The 13,184-nt window shown below is 45.9% G+C and overlaps 1 protein-coding gene across 4 annotated transcripts in view; it reads right to left on the reverse strand.

Annotated features, from left to right (window-relative positions):
• Positions 1-13,184, reverse strand: part of SOBP (sine oculis binding protein homolog) — a 119,021-nt gene that overhangs the window by 15,260 nt on the left and 90,577 nt on the right. For 2 of the 4 annotated variants that reach the window (XM_027814628.2, XM_027814629.2), the window contains exons 6-7: positions 4,935-5,006; positions 788-2,742 (exon numbers count right to left, since the gene is read on the reverse strand). In XM_027814628.2, the coding sequence (XP_027670429.1) occupies positions 790-2,742; positions 4,935-5,006 (2,025 nt within the window). In that variant the 3' untranslated portion in view covers positions 788-789. The remainder of the gene's footprint in view (positions 1-787; positions 2,743-4,934; positions 5,007-13,184) is intronic. The other 2 variants (XM_027814632.2, XM_005445722.3) reach the window with 1 other exon arrangement.

Consider the following 13,184-nt stretch of genomic DNA (forward strand, 5'->3'; position numbering starts at 1 on the left):
CCAGGAACCACACACATATACCAGCCACAGGGCTGAGGGAAACCTCAGCTGCTTTGCTAAGGTGGGAGACCTGCACCAAAGGCAGATACCTCACGTAAGACAGTAAAGCTCCACGGCACAGGTCTGAGATAAACTACAGCAGGCAGGTCCCAAACAGCAGGCAGTCCCTAAGCATTGATACCTGAGGAAGGAAGGCTCGGGGAGAGGGGGTTCAATTCCCAGAGGACAGCCCAACTGAAAGCCAGGGTGTGGTCTGGAGGCAGACCAAAGTAAGTTGGAGGTGACCATTAGACTGGAGATCAACCAACAAATGGTTGGAGATGACCATTTATTAAGTCAATTGGATCTGAGCTAGTGGGAAGCAGCTCGGTCATCCTGCTCTATGCTATGCTGTAGGGCAATTTCAATCATCATGAAGTCTTGTGTTGCTGCATAACTCAGCTGGAGTAAGTAACCAGATTAATGGCCCAGACCTAAACCATATCCTAGGCAGAAAACCACTGACTGACATACACAGCACAATAACTTCACAGCCAGCATCATCACAAAATGTTCTGTGAGCAAAAGGGTAATGAGGCTGCTGATGGATGGAGTACTGACAAGTACAGATGCAATACAACACAAAGAACAATATTAAAACACAAATACCAACAGTTTTCTGAAAGTGCTGATAAATTTGAATCAGTATCTTTCTGTTTCACAAAGGCCACATCCACAGGAGAAGTTTGACCTCATACCTGAAAATACTCATTCTATTCACACAGAAGGCAGTAGTGATTACACAAACCTTTACTTATTCTGATTTCGAATTCGGAGACACCTCCTTTTCAATGGTGGCTCCAGATCCTCTGGCCCTGTGCTGAGTATTGGCGTTGAGATAATGCACGGCGCGATAGCAGTCTTTTCTGCTGGTTTTGGCACAGGCTGGATCACGCAACCTGTCTTGGGCAGCATCCGCAAAGCATATGCATGGTCCTCATCTGCTGGATTGTTAAGGTTTGGGTCCTGTTTGTCTCCCCCAGCAAGGGGCTCTTCCCCGGTCTTCTTGCCAGCATCTCCCTCGAGGTGGCAGTTTGATGCGCAGTTGTTCTCCTTAACGGACTCCAGCTCGCTCACCACCAGCTCCTCTGGGGGTTGGGGCTTTTTTGGCTCCTGGGGCGGCTCCGGGTTCTTGGAACCCTCCGTGCTCTTCGTGCCATTCACAATGACATTGCACACCGCTGCACCAGCTTCCAGGCCCGGTGTGCCAGAGGCCAAGGACACAGGACAGCAGTGAGCTCCATCACTGCACGATAATGTTTTTGAATCAACTGGGCTGCAGTTGTCCCTGCAGTCACTGCAGTTCCTTTTGTCTGAGCTACTAAAAGCCAAATTTACAACACTGTTAGGTTCACGTTCAACTTTCACTTGGGCATGTAAAGCCCTGTGGATAACATTGTGCAGCCTAGACCGGTGGCCTACTGTTAGGTCTATCACACCATCCTGTGGACCCTGTAGCACACTGGGGAAACCAAATTTACTGTTCACTGGACTACTAGGTCTGATAGTCAAGTCAACAACTTCATTTTTACTGTGCTCCTGAAGCACTTGAGCTTGATTTAGGGACTGGCCTGAGCAGCTCGGTGATGAGTCAGAGGATTTAGATGATCCTTGCTTTGACTCTCGAGGGGATGAAGAGCTATTGGTTGGCTTTGCCCCAGGTGTCTCGCTGGAGGTACTCGGAATGAAGCTTTCACCATTGCTGGAGAAGCCGTTGGGGGGTTTGGAGTCATTGATGTGAGGGATGGGGATAGGAATGGGGATGGGGACAGGCAAAGGGACAATGACAGGATATGGCACTAGTAGAGTCGGGGGTGGCACCAGTGGGGCAAGGGATGGCAATCCGAAGTTCATCATCTGTGGCATAGGCATAGGACCATTTGGCATCATGCTGACAGGGGGAAAGGGAAGACTGGGCAAAGGAGCTCCAGGAGGGGGAGGCGGCAACAAGCCAGGTGGATTCCCAGGCATGGTAGGTGTTGTGGGGGGATGGATATGAGGGGAAAGCATTGGCCTGTGCATGGGGCTGGAGGTGGGACCCATACTTCTGGGGCCACCTGGTGGGGGACCGATTCCAGGAATCATTGGATTTGACAGAGGGCTGTTAGGATTTGAGGCATGGTGAGGTGGCCCACGGATAAATGGTGGACGGATTTGCTGCATGATTTGCTGTTCCATGAATATGGGCAAAGGAACTGGCCCACGGTTTGTCATCACCATGGGAGGACTGCGTGGTGGGACACCAATGGGAGGCACAATGCTAGCAGGTGGCTGGACAGAAACTGGTGGAATATTTGGATTCTCACTGATGGGAATAGGTTTGGGAACTGGCGTGGGGATTTTAGTGACAGAGCAGTTGGCAGTGTCAGACGGAGAGGCAGTGGTAGACGCTGATGGTCCAGGACCTTGAATTTGGCCAGCTGCAGACGCTGGGGATGGGGCTTTTCTCCGAGCATCTGCTAGCGGTATATTCCAAGAATCTGGAGTCAGCAGCTGCACCCCAGTGCCTTCTGCTTTATTTTCGACTGGAGGATGTAATGTACTGCACAGTCCAGCTGGAAGATTGGCCTGTGTCTCTTTGTAGAAAATGTCCATTTTGTACTGATTGAGACATTTTGCACTGCAGAACTGAAGCCTTCTTTCCCCGTCCCCAAAATCCAGATACTCTTTTGTGTGTCTTATGTGCTTACACCAGTCACATACCTACAACACAGTAATAAAATCAAATCAGGTAAGAAAAGCAATCTTCTCTTCATAGTGTTATTTTAAAAAGTCATATTTCAGTTGCTTTCTAAGTACATTATTTTTCTAGCAGAAAAAAAAAGAAAAGATACGTTTGTGAAAACTATGCTTTTTTTGTTCCACAATACTGGTGAATTGAATGCCACTCCCTTCTCTGACTCCCATGATCTCAATTCTGCCTTATACAGTGCATTATATATCTTATACCCATACCACAGGGAAGAATCCTCAGCTGGCATAAACTGTTTTAACACTTGTGTAAGTATACAAAATCCATATGAGTATGGCTGTGATTACTCCTCAGTGGTAATCTAAGCACACCGGTTACCATCTGAGATACCATCATCCTTTGCCCTTCATTCCAAGGAGAAACTTGGAAATAGGACATTTCTGCAAGGTTTGAATAGTCCCAATTTGTGATGTTTCAGCAAGCTGGAATTATTTTCTGAGCTGTTTGCCCACTCTTGTGTACAAGTCACTTTGAGTAAAACTTCCTGGCAAGCAAGGGCCTATTTAGCAACTTTTCAAATACTACAGCAAAAAGTTTGCATTGCAGGCTCATTTTTGTTTTGTTTCTCTGCTTTCCATTTAATCCTTTTCTGTGTTACTATTGGTGTGGTGAAGGCATAGCCAATTTTTTTTTAAAGTAAGGCTGCAGAACTAATTAAGCTGTGAAAGGTTTTCCCAGTTGCAAACCACTAGACACCAAAGTTTAAAAAATAGTCATTCTAGGCTTCAGAATCCATTACTTCAGAGAAATTATTGTGATTTCATTAACACATTAATTTTGCAACACCAACAGCTCTCACAGATGGTGAAGACATGATCTACAATTCAAATATGACTCTTGTTTGCACAAATGCCTTTCCTTCATATGGCATTTTAAACAAGAATTAATATGAGTAATCTTGCCATAGCTATAAACAGATAAACAGATGTCAGATTTTTCAGTGCCTTACTTTTCTGACAGAATTTTACGCACACAAAAAACCCATTTTTGTCATTTACATTAGCTCTCAAAATACTCCACTGACAGAGATTTTTGGTGCTTTCTATCAGCATGTTGAGCCTATGACCATGTCAGAATACACCCTAGTATTGTTTGTTCTGCCTTTTCCAAATAGCCTGTATTAGCTTGTTTTGAAATGGCTATACCCTTTGTACCAAAAAGAAAAAAGAAAAAAAGAAAAAAGAAAAAAGAAAAGAAGAATATGATTGTGAAAAGACTGCATTAAAAGGATAATTAATTTTAATAACTATTGGCCATATAAACAATTCAAAACAACATATGTCGGGCATCTGATTACCCATCTCATTTAACTCTCAGCTTTCATTTAATGTAAACAGTGGTGACATTTTTGAGTTTTCAGTAATGTATCTTATATATATATATATATATTCACACATACACATTATACTCTGTGGCTATTAGCCCATTTTTTTTAACTCTGCAACCTTTTGGTTATCCAGTCAGGTTGCTATTTGATTCCCTCTCTTGCCTCCCCGCCCCATTCACACACTCACGCACACACACACCCTTTCGCTACCACAAAGTTTGTATCTCAGCATTTAAATCAACATAAATAATTATTTGAGAGGTAGTCACCCCTGAAATTTGGGAATGGAGGGCCCAGCTTTTTAGCTTGGGCACACAGAAACAGTGTCATGTGAGATAAAGCAGAGTGAGTGCTGGTGCTGCTCAACGTGTGCAGCATTAGGGCAGGTGTATTTCCAGCACAATGCCCCATGCAAGGAAGAAAATTTCCTGGTGCATTTCAAGTAAGTTCAGCCCTGCATTGAACGCATGCTGATGATGTAACACCCTAAAAAACATGGACGAAAAGGCTGTCAAATGCACAAAAGGGCTGAGGTAAATGCCTCTGCTGCCACTGCGCATGCATCCCCCCCCTCCCCAGGCAAAGAGCGGATGGGTAGCGGGAGTGCACTGAGCAGGGCAAAGCAGGGGCACCCCCATTTCCAAGGGCTCCCGGGTTTAACCATCGGCTCTCCCTCTGCTTGCTGCAGGAAGGCTCAGCGACCATTGCAGACAGCACCAGAGCTGGGCAACCCCTCACCACAAATAGTGCAAACATGCAGCAGTGGGCACTGAACCATCCCGGGTATTTGGCACGGGTATGGGTTTTGCCACCCACCTGGCAAGTCAGCACAGGATCATCTGATGGAAACATCTTATAGTTGACCTCCTGAAATTTTCTGGCTTGCCACTGTTTTCCAAGCAGACAAAAGGGGAATTTGTGAGTCTACGCCACAAGTTAATAAGATACTATTCAACTCAGTAAAGCTGCTGAATTTACCTTAAAGTAATTTCTCATCGACAGCTCACTGCTTAGCCACAAAATGCTATGTATTTTGCATGCATGGGATCAGGATATGAACCACCGTGCTCCTGCTGCTGCTTGTAGGGCATGCTCTTGCCCCAAGGGCTGTGCAGAGAGGCCTGAGCTCTCCTCAGGTACCATATAAAAAAATAAATTATTTTTAAAACTTGCTTGTTTGTACACTATGCTTTGCAAGTAAGATTTGTTTACCAGTGCAAGAGCTGCACAAAGAGGTACCAGGAGCTGCCAGCTCGCTCCTGAGGCAGACTGGGGCAGGATAAAGCCCACCCTGGCCCATCACCCACAACACCAGTGTCTGTTTGCAGGGGAAAGCTGAGGAGGAGACCAGCCCCAGAGGCGGCTGCTGTAAGGGATGGGGCAGGACTTCAGATGCAGCTGCTTCCCTGATTTAGTCCTGGATGGTGCAGCTGAGACTTGCCCTTCCTTCAGAGAAAAGGAGGCAAACCAGCTGTAAGCCTGCCGCCAAAGAAGCACCAAAGAAATACGAGAGAGCAAGCCCAGTCTCCTTTATCTCTCTAGGAAGAGCCCCCTCAGTGACTTTAATTTAACAGACTGAAGAAAAATATAACCCCCAAAAAAACTTGTAGCAACTTTTCTAATAATTTAATTTTATTAGTTATCAGTTGAAAAATTCTACGAAATACTTTACTGTTTTATTGCTCTATTGATTAGTTTATCTCAGGTGGGCTCCTATGTCACTCCTAGCTAAACAAATATTTTCTGTTCCTTGGTAAAATATTTAGAAATCCTGCCTAGAAATTCTCTACTGATTTCTCCTGTTTTCAATAATTCACTGAGGTACAAGAAACTCAGAATTCTGCCTGCCTCACTCACATATTGATCACACACCATTCTGTATATTTTATCACTAGATAAAATTAATTAAAGCTAGTGATTCTGTTCCTCTGAAATTCCTGGATGGACCAAATATCTAATAAATATCTCATTGATTGTAGGCAACATCTCAAAGTGTTGAAGTTAACATCAGTGAGAAATGTCAATCTACTACATCCATGTATTTCATTATTTCCTTTCTTTCTTTCTTTCTTTCTTTCTTTTTCTTTTCCTTCTTTCTGTCTTTCTTTCTGTCTTTCTTTCTGTCTTTCTCTCTTCCTACCTACCTACTTATATAAGCAATCACTCTATGCTGATTATTTAAGAAACAAGTATAAAGTGTGCATATCATATGCAAGTAATACAACACCTTACAATACCATACTAAAAGGCAGAAAAACAGTCCCTACAATGAGGAGGAAATTACTGGAGAGGAAAAAACATCACTTAAGAACTAATGAATCAAGTCTGTCTTACAGGATTGATCATTTAAGATGAGGTCAATGAATTTATGATACAAATGGCTATATCACTAGAGGTAATAAAATGGAGCAATATCATTCATTTTACATCTAACTAATGATGTGCTCAGAGTAATTACAGACTTCTTCTAAAAGCCTACACTGATTAGTTCAGATGTGATAGGTGAAACATATATATCTTCCTGTTCAATAAAATAACATTTTCTTATCTGTAAAACACACAGCCAATGTCTTATTTTTTCAAGTACTTCCATTCCATACAGAACGTTGTCATTCTTCACAGCCAGCTCAAAAGCCCTCTGTTCATTTATTCCTTTTGCTTCCCTTTTCCTGCCTCATCCTTTCCCTTCACCGTACAACCAAGAGGAGAGCTAAACCGTTGCAGAGCGCTTCTTAATGCTGTGCATTGGATTTGGTAGTGCTTACACATGGGAGTAGCTCCCTGGGTTTCAGCAGGATTAGTCGTAAGAGTTAATGCTGCAGGATCACGTTCGGAGGTCCTGACCCAGCACCCATGGAAAACAACGAAGAGACTCCTCTTTAATGCAGTCAGTTGGCTTGGGGTCTGATGCTTAATGCCAGCCCCCGCTCACCCTGGAGTTGGTAGGAGCTTTGCCCCTGGACCTCACCAGGAGCAGAGGCACAGCTGCGGATCTTGGAAAGAATTGTGGCAGAAATACAGAGAAAGAAAATAAATGCCACGAGGCTGAGTTTCAGACATTTCCTAACAAACGTAGGCAAAGTAACCATTTTGTACTTTTCTACCCAAAAGGAGCTGGGACCAGTAATGGTGTGACTGAAAAGGAGCACGAACACATCTGAAATAAAGGGTCAGACCTTGCAAGGTGCTAACAGATCCCCTATACGCCTCCATCTCCCTCAGAAAATACTCCTAGGGATGCTCTTGGGCAAGCACACTTCGCACCACAAATGCCAGAACACAAACCCTGAATGACAGAGAGATCAGTAATAAGATAACTGCCTATCTCATTCAAACGTAATGCAACAACCCTCAAGAAGATCCAATTTACCTAGCTGGGGCATGTCCAACGCAAAACAACAGAATGAACATTTCCTTCAGTACATTTAATGTATTTATATTTTAGTGGCAGGTTGCCAGTGTGCTACTTATAAGCTCAATGACCTGATATCATTTATCCGCTTTCCTGTGAAACATGCAACAGTCTACACCAGGAGACGAGTCAGAAGACACTGCATCAGCAGAAACATGACTCGTGCCCAATACAGGAACGTCAAGGAAGCCAGGACCAAGGGATCTGTAACACTCGGATTTCTCTAATACAACAAGGGGAAAAAAGCCATTCCTGTTGGCATCTGTGTCTTTATTTTGATAGAAATGTCCAAAGTGGGGTCCAGACATGGCCATGAGGCTGTCACGTGGGCACAACACAGGCATCCTGCTGCACTTGAAAGGGCCACACTTGGGCTTTAGGCATAGGGTAATTCATACTTTATTCAATCGGCACAAAATTCATCCATTAGTGCAGTCCACCACTAACCTCTGAACAATAATCTAGTATCAGGCACCACTTCATTAAGAAACACATTTCCTAAAAGCTGTTTGCAGAGGTGTTTACATCAGCCCAAGAGAAACCGGGAATGAGTAGTACGCAGACACCACCACTGTGATGAAAGAGAGCCTGTGCCTTGTACACAGTGCTTTGAACTAGTATCATCTCCCTGGTAAAGTTTGTGAGAGGACAGAAAGGGCAAAAATTCCATTTTCAGCTTCTCCAGAACCAAGGAGTGATTAACAAAGCTTCTCTCCTTGCTCAGGAGAATGCCATTGAGGGACATCTTGCACAAGGGAGGGCTGTATTGCATCCTGCGGATCGGGCTCTTATCAAAGGTGCTGAAACATGGGAATGAAGATTATCAAAACCTCACTTCCTGGCATAAAAACCTTGTATTCGACTTTGCTGAGTAGTTTCTACTGTCTTTTCCCACCGTGGTATCCAACTGCTATCTCTTCATATACGCTCAGGCATATGTTCTGGCTTCATGGACACCACTGCACATTTCCTGTGTCACATTCTGGCCCTTTCCTTTTAGCCCAGACCGGGTCCCCGGCCATTCCCTGAGTTTTCAACCCTGCCAGCCACCCAGGATGTGCGAGGCATGGAGTCAGAGGCTCCCATCCCATCCCAAAAGTCACAAGATGAGAGGACAACCCCCCTCCCACTGCACACACTCCTGCCTTGCCGCCAAGCAAAAACCCGACACGCCAGCCATATGTTTTTCAGCAAAGGCTCAAGTTTTTTGAAGCCTGCCAAACATTGGACACAGCAGCAATCTAGAAATTAGGAAGTGGCTTGAAACGCACATATGGAGGTTTCTAGTAAACAGCCAAATGAGTCATGACTAGTGCTCTTACACGCAGCTCAGTCAGATCCTTTGCAGATCACCCAGCAGCTGCCACAGCATGGACACCAAGGCACCTTGCCGCCCCAGCCCCCTAACAAGGCTCTGAAGCACTCCCAGCAGGACACCAGGGAAAAGTTCAGTCCATCAGAAGGAAAGAAACCTAGATCCTGTGTTCTGAAGGACTATGTGCCTAACTATGCAAAGGAGCATGAAACCTCTCAGCTGTCTTCACTAGCTCCCCCAGCTTGTCGGGCAATGTGGCTACCTGCTCCCTTCCTTCTTTCCTCCATTTATCTACCACCAAGGTTTCTCTTCAGAGCAGGTCACCTAAAAAGCAATCGTAATTTCTAAACAAATCCCCTTGTAGATCCCATCTGTGGTGCTAAATCCTGCACACGACCCCATCTCTGTGGTCTGTGTCATGATGAAGCACAGAGAAACTTTGGGGCAAGAACTGTACCTTGAGTGTTAATGTATTCAATGCTTGTGAGCACAAAGAAGCTGCAGCCCCTGTGGGGCTCTGGGTCAGACTGACCACCCCTGCAAACATCAGCTCAGAGGTCTGTACCGACTCTTCATCCCCTGCCCCACTCACCTCCTGAGGGTCCCCCTGCAGAACTGCCCCTGGGGAAGAAAAGCTCCTGCCAGGCTGGGAAGGATCTGCCCAGCTGTTAGCACACAAACATACGGTGATATGTTTGACATAAAAATTGTTCCAAGGAACTGGCGTTCCCTTTTAGCATTTACTGACCCAGAAGAAGGATGAATATTAAGAACTGCAAGGTAGGCACCCTGTCGTGCCAATTGGGAAGGTGATCAGGTGAAGATCTGCAGGGCACAGCCGTGCTCCACTCAGGTGCTGGGCTCAGAGTGAGGAAGAGGAGGGGAATATGTTCCACGCAGACATGATGGCAAATAATAGACTCCTTTGAGAGGTTAGTGATAATCAGATAATGGAATTGAAATTCATAATTTCAAGGCTTATTGCTAATCCTAATGCTGCTGTGCTTTTTTCCCAGCTGAGTTATCACAAAAGGTATTCAGCGCCAGCACCCTGTGCAAACAATGGAGTGGGTGCAGCCTCACCAGAAGCTGCACAAGCCCCCATTGCTCACCAAGGTATCCTACGTTTTCCTACCTGATCGTCCTCCAAAAAACCCACCCTGGACCTGCTCAGGCTTCCTTGATGGCAGAGCCCAAAGAGTAGTGGTAAATGGAGTTGCATCCAGCTGGCAGCCCATCACAAGTGATGTTCCCCAGGATCAGGGCCAGTCCTGTTTAATATCTTTATTGACAATCTGGACAAGGGGACCAAGTGCACCCTCAGTAGGTTTGCAGACAGCACCGAGTTGAGCGGGATGCTGATCTGCTGAGGGCAGGAAGGCTCTGCAGAGGGAGCTGGGCAGGCTGGACCGATGGGCCCAGGCCAGTTGCATGAGGTTCAACCAGGCTCAGTGCCGGGTCCTGCCCTTGGGTCACACCAGCCCCACGCAGCGCTACAGGCTGGGGGAAGGGTGGCTGGAAAGTGCCTGGGGGAAAGGGCCTGGGGGTGCTGGTCAGCAGCCAGCTGAACGTGAGCCAGCAGTGTGCCCAGGTGGCCAAGGAGGCCACCAGCGTCCTAGCTTGTATCTGAGACAGTGTGGCCAGCAGGACTGGGGCAGTGACCGTCCCCTGTACTGGGCACTGGTGAGGCCGCCCCTCGAATCCTGTGTTCAGTTTTGGGCCCCTCGCTGCAAGAGGGACGTGGAGGTGCTGGAGCGTGTCCAGAGACGGGCAACGGGGCTGGGGAAGGGTCTAGAGAGAAAGTCTTATGAGGAGCAGCTGAGGGAACTGGGGTTGTTTAGCCCGGAGAAGAAGACACTCAGGGGACACTTTATCGCTCTCTACAGCTACCTGAAAGGAGGTAGCAGGCAGGTAGGTGTTTGTCTGTTCTCTGAAGTAACAAGCAACAAGACAAAATGGCCTCAACCAGGGGAGGTTGAGATTGACTAATAGGGAAAATTTCTTCACTGAAAGGGTGGCCAGGCATTGGAACTGGCTGCCCAGGGAGGTGGTGGAGTCACCATCCCTGATGTGTTTAAAAAACATGTAGATGTTGTGCTTAGGGATGTGGTTTAGTGATAGACTTGGCCATGCTGGGTAATGGTTAGTCTTAATTTCAAAGGTCTTGTCCAACCTAAATAATTCTATGATTCCTCCCAAGCGGGACTGGGTAGCCAGGGGCACAGCTGGTACATGAGCAGGGTACGCAGGGGCCTGTGTGTCCAGCACTGTAGCTACTGCATGCTAGCCCATGGGGCAGGGGGCTTTGGTCCCGAGGTCCCTGGCAGGGATTTAGACTGTCCCCAAAGAGGGAGGGCAGTTCACAGCATCTACCTGCAAGACAACTGTAACCAAGTCCCTGCCTCAGCAGTTGTGACTGGGAATTAATGCTCTTTCACTACCAAATGTCAAACAATACTAATAACAGCATAATCCAAAGTGTGGCCTGAAGCAGTTATCCAGCCTCGATCGCTTTTTGATGTGCTTATTGCAAGACATTCAGCTTGTTTATTGTTGCAGGATTTTCCTGTCCAAGATGGCTCATGATAATTTTTTATAATGATTGTTCCATTTGAATGGAGTGATTATTATAAAAAGTAAAAAAGAAAAATCATTCCAGCTGAAACCTGCTGCGAAGGAACCCTGAGGCAGGCTCTAACACACTGTGAATGTGGTTACAATATAGCTCGTAGCGATGCTAGGTGTGAAGGAAAACAGATTTTTACAATGTTTGGAGCTTTGTGCAAAAACAGTTGACAAAACAGAACACTGCAGTTGCCTGTAACTTAAAACTGTCCTGTGACAAGTTTCTCTCTGTTTAAAAGAGACCAAAGCTTGCCTGCTCACTTGCTTTTCCTTACCCTGATGTAACCCTCCTAAACTTCTTGTCCGCCCTTCCATAGTTTTCTAAGGAGTGAATACTGACTTTATGTCATTTAAATGCAAGACCCACTCTGCCTACATTTTTCACCCTAATTACATAAAAGTCTAAGCTACATGAAGCATAAGGAGAAAACAGAATTATTTGGTAATCAATGGCTAATGATAAATTTTATTTCTTTTTTTGAAGCACTGCAGTTTTCACCTGTGGTATTTAAAACATAGTATTTTCAAAGCTCTTGCATTCCTTTGTGTTGGGGGGGCTTTCTAATTTTCCCAGCCAAAAGCAATGAACGTAAGTTATGCTAATGCCCGGTGGACCTGGTTGGGTCTTGTTTCATCAGAGTCGCTACATATTTGATTTTGTATATAAACAGCTGAGCTCTGTGTTTTCAACTTCAGTCTGAGGCTTTGAAACCACAGGAGGAACTCTGTATCTGAAACCACTGGTGAAGCCCACAGTATGGTGGGTGAAACTTCAGGGAAAATGAATGTAGTGTGAGGTGGGCTTGCTAAGAGGGAAGCTGTCCTCCCCAGAAACCTTCCTAGCTGAAATAACACAGAGTGGGACAATAATAGCATTTAAACCTTAAAATCCTTCATGTGGGGGTTTTACACTTGTACCATACAAGAGCTGATTACAGAGCACATCTGTGCTGTTGTTTCAGTACTGGCTAAGGCCACCAGTCCAGCAGTGACAGAAGTCATAAATAAAATTATCATGATCCAGAAGATATGAGGGAAAGAGCAGGAGAGAGAGGTGGAGGGTTAAACACCCTCATCAGGTCTGACAACTGTCTCATCAAGACGCACATTTCAGAAATACCTAAAGAACACCTAAGCCTGAATGGCCTTTCCAAGGATAACACAAGCCCTGAGAAACCTTGTTGCACTGCAAGTCCATTGGCCTTTGACCATAACTATGTCATGCAAGAGACTGCGGGGCAGAGCAAACCCCAGCTCAAGCCATCGAGTCCCAAGCTCAACCCCTACGCTCCCATCAAGCTTCAAGGTCATCAGACAGCTGCCTCAGATCTGCAAGCAGTAGCCCAACACTTGCATGGTGGTGTGCCCACACAAGGCCAACAGGCAGTTACTCTTCCAGACTTAACCTGGTCTGACAGGAGATCATTCAAGTGTGTCTGTAGCCTCCTTCTTGGTGAGCCTAATTAGAGGGTAGGGATCTGTGGAGTCAACTGAGTGTCTCCAGCATGCTCAAGTCCCTTAACTTGTGGGTGGCAGTGGGAGAAGCCAGCTTGGCAGACCAGTGGCACAGACATACTTGCTGGTCAGGCAAGTAGTTTGATTCGGGTTGTGTGGGCACTGGTCACCTTGATGTCTGACACTTGATTTGTGGGCCAAGACTTCCCATAGCATGCATTCCCAAATTCCCCTGGTCCTGAAATGATCTAGGGGAAAA

This window comes from Falco cherrug, chromosome 6, assembly GCF_023634085.1.
Source record: "Falco cherrug isolate bFalChe1 chromosome 6, bFalChe1.pri, whole genome shotgun sequence".
Taxonomy (NCBI): domain Eukaryota; kingdom Metazoa; phylum Chordata; class Aves; order Falconiformes; family Falconidae; genus Falco; species Falco cherrug.